Source organism: Piliocolobus tephrosceles, unplaced genomic scaffold (genome assembly GCF_002776525.5).
Source record: "Piliocolobus tephrosceles isolate RC106 unplaced genomic scaffold, ASM277652v3 unscaffolded_37897, whole genome shotgun sequence".
Classification (NCBI taxonomy): domain Eukaryota; kingdom Metazoa; phylum Chordata; class Mammalia; order Primates; family Cercopithecidae; genus Piliocolobus; species Piliocolobus tephrosceles.
Window position 1 is genome coordinate 1157 of NW_022321972.1, and position 12211 is coordinate 13367.

Below are 12211 nucleotides of genomic sequence, written 5' to 3' on the forward strand. Positions count from 1 at the left end.
GTTTCCCAGTCAATCGGAATCATCATATGTTCTGAAGAGAAGGAATCGAGAAGGCCAAGAACAAACGGTGACTGAGGTCCATAATTAGAAATTGCAGCTTTCATTTCTTTCAAAAATTTAAATTGTAGGGCTGTAAAAGTCACATTCTGGCCACCGTTTGGGAACTGAGCATTGGGGCCGAAAGCAGCCCGTGTTATTGGGAATAAATTTAATTCCTCAAAATCATCCTTTTCCTTCGATTCCTTCTTTTCTCCTACAGGAGTAAAAGGCACAGAGAAAACCTGACCTGACATAGGCAAAGAGGTTGGAGGTGGAAGCAAAGGGAAATCTTTTTCAAGGTAACAGGGAAGGCTCGTGGTGGAGAGATAGCAGAAACAGGAGCAGCGGCACCTAGCAATCAATTTTAACAACTGTTGTAACATCTCTAAAATACGCTGCAAATCAGAATTTCCTTCAGATGAAGGAGGCATTAGCTCTTCTTCCAATTCCTTGTCCTCAGCAACCAGGGCGTAAATATGTTTCTCTCTAGGATCATTCCTCTCTAAAGCTTCAGATGCCTCACCTCCTGTGGCAGTATCGCCACGCTCTGAGTCAGTTTCAAATAACTCTAATGCCTGAGTAATGGAACTACACAAAGTCCACAAAGTCAGAGGCATCATTTGCCCTCCCTGATGAGCTCGACGCAAGACTTTAACCACTTGTAACCATTCCTTTCGATTTAATTGCACTTTGGTTTGATATTGAAACCAATAACAATTTTGTTCAACGTGGGCAAACAATCACTTCAAAGTCTTATGTTCCTTAATTAACTTCTACTCCTATAGACATCAACAGTCCCTGGAGTAACCGTAAATATTCAGAGGCCAGAGAGGTGGAATTCCCCATAATTTTCCCGTGGGTCCCCTTCTTATTTATTTACCTGCCCGCGGTCTCCCCGTGCCTGCCCGGGGTGTTTCCCCTCCGGTTCCTTGCTCTCGTGGAGCCACGGACCCTACTCGCTGCGCCAGATGTTGGGGTCCGCGTGTTTCCTGAACAAAGGAATGAACACACAAGACAAGACAAACATGGCGGCCACCCCAAACGACACGCTCTGCTTTATTTTATACCGTGGTTTGTGGAATGTTAGCAAGTCGCCACATTGTTGTTCTCTGATCTTTCCCTGACTTTCTGAATTTCCAAGATGTTTACATATAAACAAGCCCCCAGGGTCTGCTATTTGCAACTGAGGCCAGTCTTGTAGGCTCCTTTGTCCTCCCTGTTTGAGAGGAGGAATGCCCTGCTTTGTATGCAAGAGCAGGACTTATAATATTAATGGAGGCCTCTACAGTGGGTACCCTCTGGGGAGGGTACCTTGTAGGCCTTAGGGCTATGCGTTTTATTCTGAATGGATGGGAAGTGCCTGGAATGTCTGGGAAGAGTGATATGACCTCAGATGTGGTCTCTACAGCTGCTGCTTTGAGGGTGCTTTGAATAGACTAGGGGGTGGGGGTAAGGAAAAAACCGAAACCAGTAAGAAGGTTCTAGCAACAATCCAGCTAGAGATGAATGTCTTGGATTAGACTGGGGGTGGCAGAAGTGACAAAAAGCAGTCAGATTATGGATACATTTCAAAGGTACAATCAATAGGATTTGCAGATGAATTTCATATAGGCCGAGACACCAAGAGTTTTGGCCTGAGCAACTAAAATGATGAAATTTCCACATACTCAAAAGAGTAAGACTGCAGAAGGATTAAATGCAGAAGTTGTCTTGCATACAGTAATGTTTAAGATACCTATTAGATTTACAAATGGAAAATTAGGGCATTTGGATATACAAGTTGAAAATTCAAGAGTGAGGTTGGGCTGGTTGGGTATATACTGAAAACTGTCAGTACACAGATGACATCTAAAACCACAAATCTGGTTTTATTTTAGCAGTGACATGTGTCACTCCCACAAAAGCCTTCCCAACTGGCCTCGGGATACACAGCAAGTCACCTCCCCACAGCCCTCTGCACATAAACAAATTCCTTCGTTTAGTTCAGGAGGAAATGCGCCCTTTTCCCTCGGCTCTAGGTGACCGCAAGGCCCAGTTCTCCTCACCGAGATGCTAAGGGAAGTTTGCCAAGAGGCACCTGAAAGGAAGGGGAATGGAGTGGCCACAAAGGAAAGTCAAGAGACACATTCTAGAGCCCTGGCACTTCACAACAAACTCTGGGACAAACCCTGCCTCATCTTCATCATTTAAGCCTCTCTTGGACAGATTTTCTGACTGGCCGATGAACACAAGCTCACTGATGTCTTCAGTCTCCAGCTGAGGCACACCTTGGTCAGAGGGAATCTTCCAGTCGTCAGACAGGGCTTGCCTTTGACTGGCCCCTGCTGCTTATGCCCTTTGTGAATCACAAGCGGTGCCTCTTAATGCACTCTGCCTTCACTCCTAAACTCATGCGGGAGGCATGTAATGCCGCTGTTAGGCGCATGGGCTCTGGACTCGAATAGTACTGAGTCTAACCTTTGAGCCGCCACTTACTAATGCGGAGGTCTCAGGTAAGTGACTTGAGTTTTCCCACAGACCATAAAATGAGATTGACACTACTCCTTAAGTGACTATATTGAGTTAAATGAGAATATGTATAAAATGCTCAGCACAGTATTAGCAAACCGCAAACAATACTAAGTCTTTGTCTTAATCAGTAAGTCAGCATTTACCGAGTGCCTACTAAACGAATGAGCGTTCAGCTTGTTCCAGCGCATGTGTGAGATATCATCTCCTGCCTGTTCCTTTCCTTCCCCACAGCAGACCCTCCTTCACACCACAGCTCTACCCTTTCAATCCATTCCTGCTAAATAAAATACACTTTTCTGTCTTCTGAAAAGAAAAAAAAAGCACAATTCAGATCATCCCCTTACATTGCCCAAACTCCCTTCCTCTGCGAGGCCTTTTTATCCATCTGGCTTCCCTGCTTCAATGTTGCTCGGGAGCGTGGAGGACAGCACGCGGACCCGCACGCCCCGCCGCCTCCGCTCCCGCCTCACATCACCCTCGCCCTGCCCGTCCCTTGGTCAACACAAAGCGGGCGCTCAACAACCCGCAGCTGCCCTCGGCGCGTCCTCTACGGGTCACTGAGGCCGCGAGCTGTGTCCTTTGGCCCCTCAGAACCCCGGCACCGTCCCTGCCCGCCCCAGCGCCGCTCCGGCACCTCCGCACCAGGAGCCCTAGCTCGGGACTCACTCAGCTCGACCACAGGAAGTGAAGGAGCGCCAACGCCAACTCCGGTGCCGCGGCGAGTCAAACCCCCTGGACCGGAAATGCCTAATTTGAACTTCCGCCCTGCCCCTCAGCTCACCAACCAATTGAATTCCAGGTTTCGTGGGTCCGCTCTAGGCGGCTGATAGTACTCAATGCTCCGGCAGTCCTGTTCCTTCTTGGTTAGGTCCATACAAGCCCTTGGCGGAATCTGCAGGTGAGAGGGCGCAGGCGCAGAGGTGCCGCCGGCGGCGTGCGGCTGCGAAGGAAGGAAGGGACCCCAACACCGAGCGTTCCTGCGGACGCTCCACAGCCTGGGGTTATTCTCCGGCCTCTGAAACCGGCCCTTCCTGACCTAGGACGTCTGGCTGCGCACTGTCCCCCTCTCTCGGGCGCCTTTTCCCCACCTCCAAGTAGTGATCAAGCTCAGAATCCAGCTCGCGTCCACTGTGCACCTTGCACTTCCCACCTGTAAATCTTTTGACCTCACCGCCCCCTGGAGAAGGCTGCTGTCATCGCTTAAATGCGGAAGTCGAGGTGCAGAGAGGTTTCAGACCTGTTCCGGTGGAGCTGGAATTGGAGAACCAAACGCTGGATGCTGAGACGCGCGTGCGGAACTGGCGGCGGGCAGGGGTGAAGGGGAGTGAGGGGAGAGGGCAGGTGCGACCTGGGCAGGTGAGGAGCACCTCCACATCCCTCCACCCCATGTGCCCCACTCGTTGCACAGGAGCAGAGAGATCCGCAGAACACACATCTACGATTATGCCACTCTTCAGATTTACATCTTGCAGCAACTTCCCGCTGCGTTAGAACGGAAGGAAACATCCATGACGGGGGCCCTCCCAACTCACCTCACCCGAGCTCCCACGTCCCGCGTCGCCGGCCTCTCAACCAACCGTGCCCTGACCCTCTCGGAGCGAGCGCCGCGGGCTGCGCCTGGTCCCAGGCCTGCGCCTCTTCCCCATTTCCCAGGGTCTTTGCCGACCACCCTCCTGCGCCACAGCTGCTCACGTTCTGTTTACATGCTTTTCCCTCCCCACCAAAAGGTGAGCTTTGAGAAGACACACCCTTGTGTAGAGCTTTGAACTTTTATCCGGAAAGGTGCCAGGCACATAGTCGGTGCCCGCGAGCACCCGCTCACAAGGTTCCTTCGGAGACCCCCCGCAGCCTCTTCCCGAATCCCCCAGGCACTCCCCGCCCCCGGCCTCGCCCCGCCCCGCCCTCACCCCACCCCAGCCTCGCCCCGCCCCGCCTCTCCCCTCCCCGCCCGTCCCCTTCCCGCCCCCGCCCCGCCTCGCCCCGCCCCAGCCCCGTCCCAGCTTCGCCTCAGCCAGGTCCCAGCCCCGTCCCAGCTTCGCCTCGCCCCAGCTTCATCCCGCCCCAGCCTCGCCCCTTCCCCTCAGGGCTCCCGCGCCCCGCCCCGCCCGCGACCCTGCGGAACCTAGAGTCGCAGGCGCCCTCTTGGAGGACGGAATTCGACGTGGGACTCTGCGCCTCCCGTAGTTCCGGTGGCGACTGCGGAGCATGGCGGTGAGCGGTGTGGAGAAGACGCGCGGGTGGCTGGGCGTTGCACTGTCGGTGGCCCTCCGTGACCCTCGTGCTGCCCCCCTTTCTCCAGGCCTTAGGACATCTTGCCGGGGAGGCAGCGGCGGCCCCAGGCCTGGGTACTCCCTGCGCGTCCCGCAGACACCGGCTTCCCGGCGCGGTTTCCAGCATCCGGAATCCCTCCACTGTCTGTCTCTGCGCAAGGCAACCCACAAGCAGTAACGCCGACACCAGAGCGCACCCGTTAGGCGATGAAAGCAGTGCAGCCTCGAAAAAACAAAAGAATAAGAAGAAAACCCGGAACAGGGCCACTGTGGCAAATGGAGGCGAGAAGGCCCCAGAGAAACCCGCCCCAGAAGAAGTTCCCCTAAGCGCTGAGGCCCAGGCAAGGGCGGGCGTCAGTCAGGAAGGGTGGAATCCCCGGGTGCGAATCCACGGGCACATGTGATCTGGGGTCCGCGGAGTTAAGGCGGGGAGGGGGATGGGATGGTGCCAGGCGCTGTGTTGTGTCCCAGTGCCCTCTCACAGCCACTTCCCCAAATCCGTCACAGACGCAGCAGTTGGCCCAGGAATTGGCTTGGTGTGTGGAACAACTGGAGCTTGGCCTCAAGAGGCAGAAACCCACCCCGAAACAGAGTAAGGGACCTTTCTATAGGGTTGGAGAATGTGAACGGTGGCACCGCTTGGCCTGCAGGTGCTGGCAGAGGATGAAGTTGTTTCCTTTGCGGTGGGGCGGTAGGAGGGCAGTAGTAGAGGTTTTCACTAGTCGTTTGTTTTTATTCGCAGAAGAGCAGGCTATTGGAGCAATCCGAACCCTGCGCAGCAAAAGAACGCCCCTGCCCCGGAAGAGGCAGTTGATGCACTCCTTGTTTGGAGACTATAGGGCTCAGATGGAAGCCGAATGGCGTGAGGCCCTGCGGGCTCTCAGATCTGGTGAGGAGCTAGCAACTGGTTGATTCAGGAAGGCCTAATTTAAGGAGGAAGTGCCTAGGGGGTGAAAGGAAGAAGGCCCAGAGCAACAAGGCTGGTGGGGGAAGGAGATGAGCTCAGGGAAGCCTGAGTGAACAGGGAAAGAGCAGGCGTGGACCTGTCTCTCCTTTTCCCAGGACTGAACCTGGGAAGCAGCCGGGAGGTCATGGGAGGAGCGGGAAAGAGTGTGGTTCTATGTTGGTCCTGCTCCTGGCTTGGGGAAAGCTGCCTCATGTCTTTGTGTCTTGGCTTTCTCTACTGGCAATGAAGCCATGTCCCATAACAGTTTGAGTGCAATTCCTGGAGCCAGATGAGCTAGGTTCAAATCCTGGATCTACTACATAGTAGTACTAACACCTTTTGTAAACTACTGAACCTCTCTAAATGGGGGGTGATAGTAATATCAACCTTACAAATTTGAGGAATTAATTTATTCAAAGTGGTTAGAATTGTATGGGCAAACATAACTGTACAGGTAATGTTAGCTGTTGTTATTCAGTTCTCATATATGCTGCTTCTCTCCCCTGACAGCTGCTTATTTAGCCCAGGTGCAGCCTGTAGATGGAGCCACCAGAAAGAAGAGCCGAAGGGTCTGCAGGCCTCGCCCTATAGGGAGAACCAAAGCCACTCTGGACACTCCTGATGAAGAGTTTAGGTTCAATTTCTTTTAGCTTCTCCCCCAGCCTGGAACATTCCCCCTCCCTTGGGGTGGTGTAGGGGTTTGTTTTGAGTGCAGAGCCTTTCCAGGACTTCTGTTGGCAGAGAACCCTGGGATTGGTCTGTCCCCGGCTGGTCCAAGGATTTGGAGCTGTTGTGAAGGTGTGAGACCATCAGATAGGCAAAAGACCCCATTTGTTTTCTGATGAAATATTCTCTCTTTCAGAACAGAGAGGTGCATTTAGAAAATATACAATAAATTGAAGTGGCTGTTTGAAGTATTGTAGAAAGAATATTGTACTCAGTCTTTAGGATTAGATTAAGTGGCTGTTGGTAACAAAGATTAGTGGAGAAGCTATGTAATTATACACTGTTTTTCACTTTTGAAAGAAATCCCTGTCAAATGGTTTAGTGCTTAATGCTGTTATGTCACATTGCCCTAGTCTCTGTTTTTGATAAAACTGGATGAGTGAAAGAGTGTGCTGACCACCTGTGTTAGAGAAAGTACAGAAGATGGCAGGGGTCTGGTTCCCTGGGTCCAGTCCCTTGCCTGGGTCCTTTGTCCATGTTGCCTTCATTCCTGAGCAGGTGTCATCCTCAGGGAACCAGCATGGCACCCACCAGGCATGGCTCTCTTCTTAGGAGGAAGGAGCTTCTTGCCCTAACAGTTCTGGCCTGAGACCTGGATTGAGCCTCGGCAGACTTCTTGTCTAAATGTTGGCCATGTCAATCTCAGGCCCTCTGTTCCATGGAACTGGGAATCTCCAGGTGACCTAATCCTCGTTGGTGGCTTGATGTTTGCTGGTATCTTCCAAACTCGGTTCCCAGACTTGATTGATACCTGGAGCCCAGCTGCCTACTCAGCATTTCCACTTGGGTGTTTCATAGGCATTTCAAACTTGACGTGTTTAAGACACTTGATTAGGCTCCGGTTTCCCTTTGATGAAGGGGTGGCCTGCCCCTCCACACCTGTGGGCATTTCTCGTTAGGTGGAATGAGAGACTTGAGAAAAGAAATCAGACATAGAGACAAAGTATAGAGAAAGAAAAAGTGGGCCCAGGGCACCGGTGCTTAGCATGCGGAGGACCCACGCTGGCACCGGTCTCTGAGTTCCCTCAGTATTGATCATTACCTTCACCATCTTAGAAAAAGGGAAGTGGCAGGATAATAGGATCATCATAGGGAGAAGGTCAGCAGTAAGACATAGGAATAAAGATCTCTGTGACATAAGTTTAAGGAAAAGTACTGTGCCTTGTTATGCATATGTAAACATCTCCAGAAACCTTGTTAGTGCATAAAGAGCAGCATTGCTGCTAGCACATCCCACCTTCAGCCATAAGGTGGTTTTCTCCTTTCTCAGTAAACAGAACATACAATTGGGTTTTACACCGAGATGTTCCATTGCCCAGGAACGGGCAGGAGACATGCTTTTCTCTATCTCAACTGCCAAGAGGCCTTCTTTCCTCTTATACTAGTCCTCCTCAGCACAGACCCTTCACGGGTGTCAGGCTGGGGGACGATCAGGTCTTTCCCTCCCACGAGGCCATATTTCAGACTATCACATGGGGAGAAACCTTGGACAATACCTAGCTTTCCTAGGCAGAGGTCCCTGCGACCTTCGGCAGTGTACGTGTCCCTGGGTACTTGAGATTAAGAGAATGGTGCTGACTTTTCTTTCTTTCTTTCTTTTTTTTTTTTTTGAGATGGAGTCTTGCTCTGTCTCCCGGGCTGGAGTGCAGTGGCCGGATCACAGCTCACTGCAAGCTCCGCCTCCTGGGTTTATGCCATTCTCCTGCCTCAGCCTCCCGAGTAGCTGGGACTACAGGCGCCCGCCACCTCGCCCGGCTAGTTTTTTGTATTTTTTAGTAGAGACAGGATTTCACCGTGTTAGCCAGGATGGTCTCGATCTCCTGACCTCGTGATCCGCCCGTCTCGGCCTCCCAAAGTGCTGGGATTACAGGCTTGAGCCACCACGCCCGGCCGATGCTGACTTTTTACAAGCATACTGCCTTCAGGCACTTGTTTGACAAAGCACACCCTGCACAGCCCAAAATCCATTAAACCTTGAGTCACCACAGCACATGTCTCTTGCAAGGACAAGGTTGGGGGTAGGGTCACAGATTAACAGCATCTCAAATACAGAACAAAATGGAGTCTCCTATGTGTACTTCTTTCTATATAGACACAGTAACAGTCTGATCTCTCTTTTCCCCACACTTTGGCTTCTTTTCAGTGAATGGCACGACTGCCTGTCTAGCTGATTCAGCAGCAAACCTGTGTCATCCTCGATTGCTATCTCCAGCACTGTATACTTCTGTATACTTTCTTTTTTCTTTTTTTTTGAGAAGGAGCTTTGCTCTTGTTGCTCATGCTGCAGTGCAATGGTGCAATCTCGGCTCGCTGCAACCTCTGCTTCCTGGGATCAAATGATTCTCCTGCCTCAGCCTCCCAAGTAGCTGGGATTACAGGTGTGTGCCACTGTGTCTGGCTAATTTTGTGTTTTTAGTAGAGATGGGGTTTCTCCATGTTGGTCAGGCTGGTCTCGAACTTCTGGCCTCAAGTTATCCACCCACCTCAGCCTCCCAAAGTGCTGGGATTACATATATACTTTTAATACTTCGACTGGCATGTCAGCTCTGTCTTCAAAATAAATCTCAAGTATTTCACGTTGTCTTTATCCTCACTACTGCTCATTCTACTTAATGACTGTTCTTACCCTGCCTGCTGTGTTAGCCAGACTGACCCTTCATATATGTTGGATCACTGTCTCCTGATTCAGTGACTTCATTGTACCTAGGATACAATATGAAGTCTTATATACAAGGCCCTGCCTAGGCCTGCACGTGTTTATGCCCCGATGGCCTCTCTGATGTGGTCTCCCTCTGCTCCTGAGGTAACTGGACTTAATTCTGCCTCAAGGTCTTCAACCTTGCTCTTCCTTTTGCCTGGATGACTCTTCCTCCAGATCTTAGCATAACTGGCTTCCAGGAAAGTAAACATCAGCTTTGTGGGAGAAAGTGGCTCTCTGCCCTATCATTAATCAGGCCAGGGTAACATATTCGGGAAATAGATTTCCTCCGTGGTCACTGTGCAGATGTAAAGTGTCATATAATGACCCCCTTGAGTGTCTGTTTTCCCACTGAGAATCTTTGCTTATTAAAATCATGGACAGCCACTTTGCTGTTAGAAATCATCAGTAGGAAGGAAATGTCTGATCTCAAAAAGATTCCTTGATTTACAACCCAGATGCAGAACTTCAACTAAGGGGTTTTAGAACTCTGCATCTCAAGGAAACAGAAGCCTGGTTCACTTCACTGTTCAGACCCGGTCTTTAGCCCGCTATCCAGCCCTATCTTGTTATGTGCCCATCAAAACACTGTTTGATTTACATTTCACTGAAACGTGCTTTTACTAAATATTCTAATACTCATGTATCTTGTGAGATGCCCCATGGATCTAATGTTCAGTCTTCCATATTAGAATGAGCCAATAAATTTACTGTCCCTTAGGGACTTCGAATGATTGGACTAGGACAGTCCTTATCTTTTGGATCTTATTATCACTGTGCCGCCCGTCCTGCATCCCCCATTGGTGGTTGGCCCTTTGCCCTCAAATCTTTTTCTGTGAGTTTGGAGTGCTTGAGTAAAGGAGATGCTAGGGCAGATCGTCCCCCTTTTTTCCTTTGCTGGTGTCTCCATGGTTCTTCCTCCAGGGGTTCCCTATTGGGCCCTGTTAAAACCACCTATTCTTGATCTGTCCAGCCTAAGGGTCCCAGTTTGACTTGAGGATCAGGTTGGGGTTGGGTTAGGGTGAGTGTGATGGAGAGGATTAGAGAGTGATGGGGGGTTTAGGGTGAGTCTTAGGGGATAGAATAAGGGTTAGAGGGTGAAGGTGAGGTTTTAGGGTAAGGATTGGGTTAGAGTTAGTTTTGGGTCAGTGATGTGGTTAGTGTTAGATATTAGGTGTTAGGGATGATGGTCTAAGTGTTAGAAATTAGGTGAAGGTTAGGGTTTGGGGTCATAGATTCAGACTCAGCTTGCAGAGCTGTTTGTCACTAACATCATTGTTTGCCTTCTGCTATAATCCCTCCATCACCTCTAATTTCAAACCCTTCCTTAACCTGGCAGAGCTCAACTAAGGGCTTCTCTGTATTCACCATGGTTATCATCAGTTTCCATTTTCCTTGGAAGCTTGTTCATACTTACCCATATTATTTTGTAATGTGTGCAGAGATATCTGGCTTTCTAATATGTTGTTTAAATCCCATGACCTCAATTTAACAAGTGGATTTTTTGGCAACCTTGGATTTTCTTCTTTAAGCATTCTTAGAGCAGAGCTGCTTCCTCACAGAGGATTTTAAAATATTCTTCTTGGTTGCTTTACAAGATAATTTTGCAGCTTGCACGTTTTTCTTCAAAATCTTAAAAGGTTTCATCTACTATTAGGCCAGGCGCCACGGCTTGCGCCTATCATCCCAGCACTTTGGGAGGCTGAGGCGGGTGGATTACCTGAGGTCAGGAGTTTGAGACCAGCCTTAGCAACATGGTGAAACCCCATCTCTACTAAAAATACAAAATTAGCCAGGTGTGGTGGTGCATGCCTGTAATCCCAGCTACTCAGGAGGCTGAGGCAGGAGAATCACTTGAACCCGGGAGGCAGAGGTTACAGTGAGCCAAGATTCCGCCATTGTACTGCAGCCTGGGCGACAAGAGCAAAACTCCATCTCAAAAAAAAAAAAAAAAGTTTCGTCTACTTTCTTAATTACATTTGATAAATTTACCAACTCTAGGTCCATCCGTTTTTCATGGGTTTGGCATCGTTTGCTCTCACCCAAGGAACATGTACCCCCAAGTCATAGGCCATCTAGACAGCTTAGCAGTTCTAGAACAGAGGTGACAAGTTGAGTTGCCCCATGAACTGAACTAAGCACTGATGGCACCTCACATTGAGCTGTGACAGCTGATGTTCCTTAGCTTGCCTGGTCCAGAGTCAGCACCCTCTGCCTGATGTCCCTGACTCTGCTCTCATGACATCAACTTTTGTCCTGGAGTCTACCTGCGGGTTGGGCGTCCCTATAGATTAGGCTGCAAAGTACCCCAGACCCTCTTGGTAAGAGCTGTTGAGCAGGTCCTCGCCTGGGACACGCGTTGGCCTGTAGAGTCCAGGGCTGTATGGGATGTCATTGCCCACTAGGGTTGTGTCTCCCTAACCATTGGTATTCAGGTTGGGTGGGTGGGTGGTTGGGCAGGTGGAACACAGGCAGGTAGAGCCAGGACTGTTGAAGTCTAAGTTTAGAATTAGGGTTAATTTTAGGGTTAGATTTGATATAGGGGTTAGAGTCATGTTCACCTGGTAAGTGGCTGGACAGCAGTGGCTGATTGCTCTATGAGTGTCTCTAAAAAATCTTGTTTGGGGCCAGGCACGGTGGCTGACGCTTGTAATCCCAGCACTTTGGCAGGCAAAGGTGGGTGGATCACCTGAGGCCAGGAGTTTGAGAGCAGCCTGGCCAACATGGTGAAACCCCGTCTCTACTAATAAAACAAAAGTTAGCTGGGTGTGGTGGTGCACACCTGTAATCCCAGCTACTTGGGAGGCTGAGGCATGAGAATTGCTTGAACCTGGAAGGTGGAGATGGCATTGACCTGAGATTGTGCCACTGTTCTCAGCCTGGGCAACCACAAGACCCTCTATCCAAACAAACAAAACAGAAATGTTGGGGCTGGGCATGGTGGCTCATGCCTGTAATCCTAGGACTCTGTGAGTCCTTGGAAGCTTGTTCATACTTACCCATATTATTTTGTAATGTGTG

The 12211-nt window shown here is 50.2% G+C and overlaps 1 protein-coding gene and 1 long non-coding RNA gene across 2 annotated transcripts; one reads left to right on the forward strand and one right to left on the reverse strand.

Annotated features, from left to right (window-relative positions):
- Nucleotides 1-1881: 1881 nt before the first annotated feature.
- LOC116418673 lies at nucleotides 1882-4448 on the reverse strand. The gene is made up of 2 exons (XR_004228790.1): nucleotides 2694-4448; nucleotides 1882-2116 (listed from the first exon to the last, which is right to left on the reverse strand). It is a non-coding gene; the product is annotated as an uncharacterized LOC116418673 (long non-coding RNA).
- Nucleotides 4449-4490: 42 nt separating this feature from the next.
- Nucleotides 4491-6688, forward strand: LOC111523557 (UPF0488 protein C8orf33). The gene is made up of 5 exons (XM_023188258.3): nucleotides 4491-4761; nucleotides 4850-5161; nucleotides 5328-5412; nucleotides 5563-5709; nucleotides 6277-6688. The coding sequence occupies exons 1-5, from the start codon at nucleotides 4756-4758 to the stop codon at nucleotides 6414-6416; spliced, it is 690 nt and encodes a 229-aa protein (XP_023044026.1). The 5' UTR covers nucleotides 4491-4755; the 3' UTR covers nucleotides 6417-6688.
- Nucleotides 6689-12211: the final 5523 nt, after the last annotated feature.

Coding starts and splice junctions, on each gene's coding strand:
- LOC111523557 (XM_023188258.3), top strand. Junction 5,162..5,327: donor CCCTAAGCGCTGAGGCCCAG/GCAAGGGCGGGC, acceptor AATCCGTCACAG/ACGCAGCAGTTGGCCCAGGA. Junction 5,413..5,562: donor GAAACCCACCCCGAAACAGA/GTAAGGGACCTT, acceptor TTTTATTCGCAG/AAGAGCAGGCTATTGGAGCA.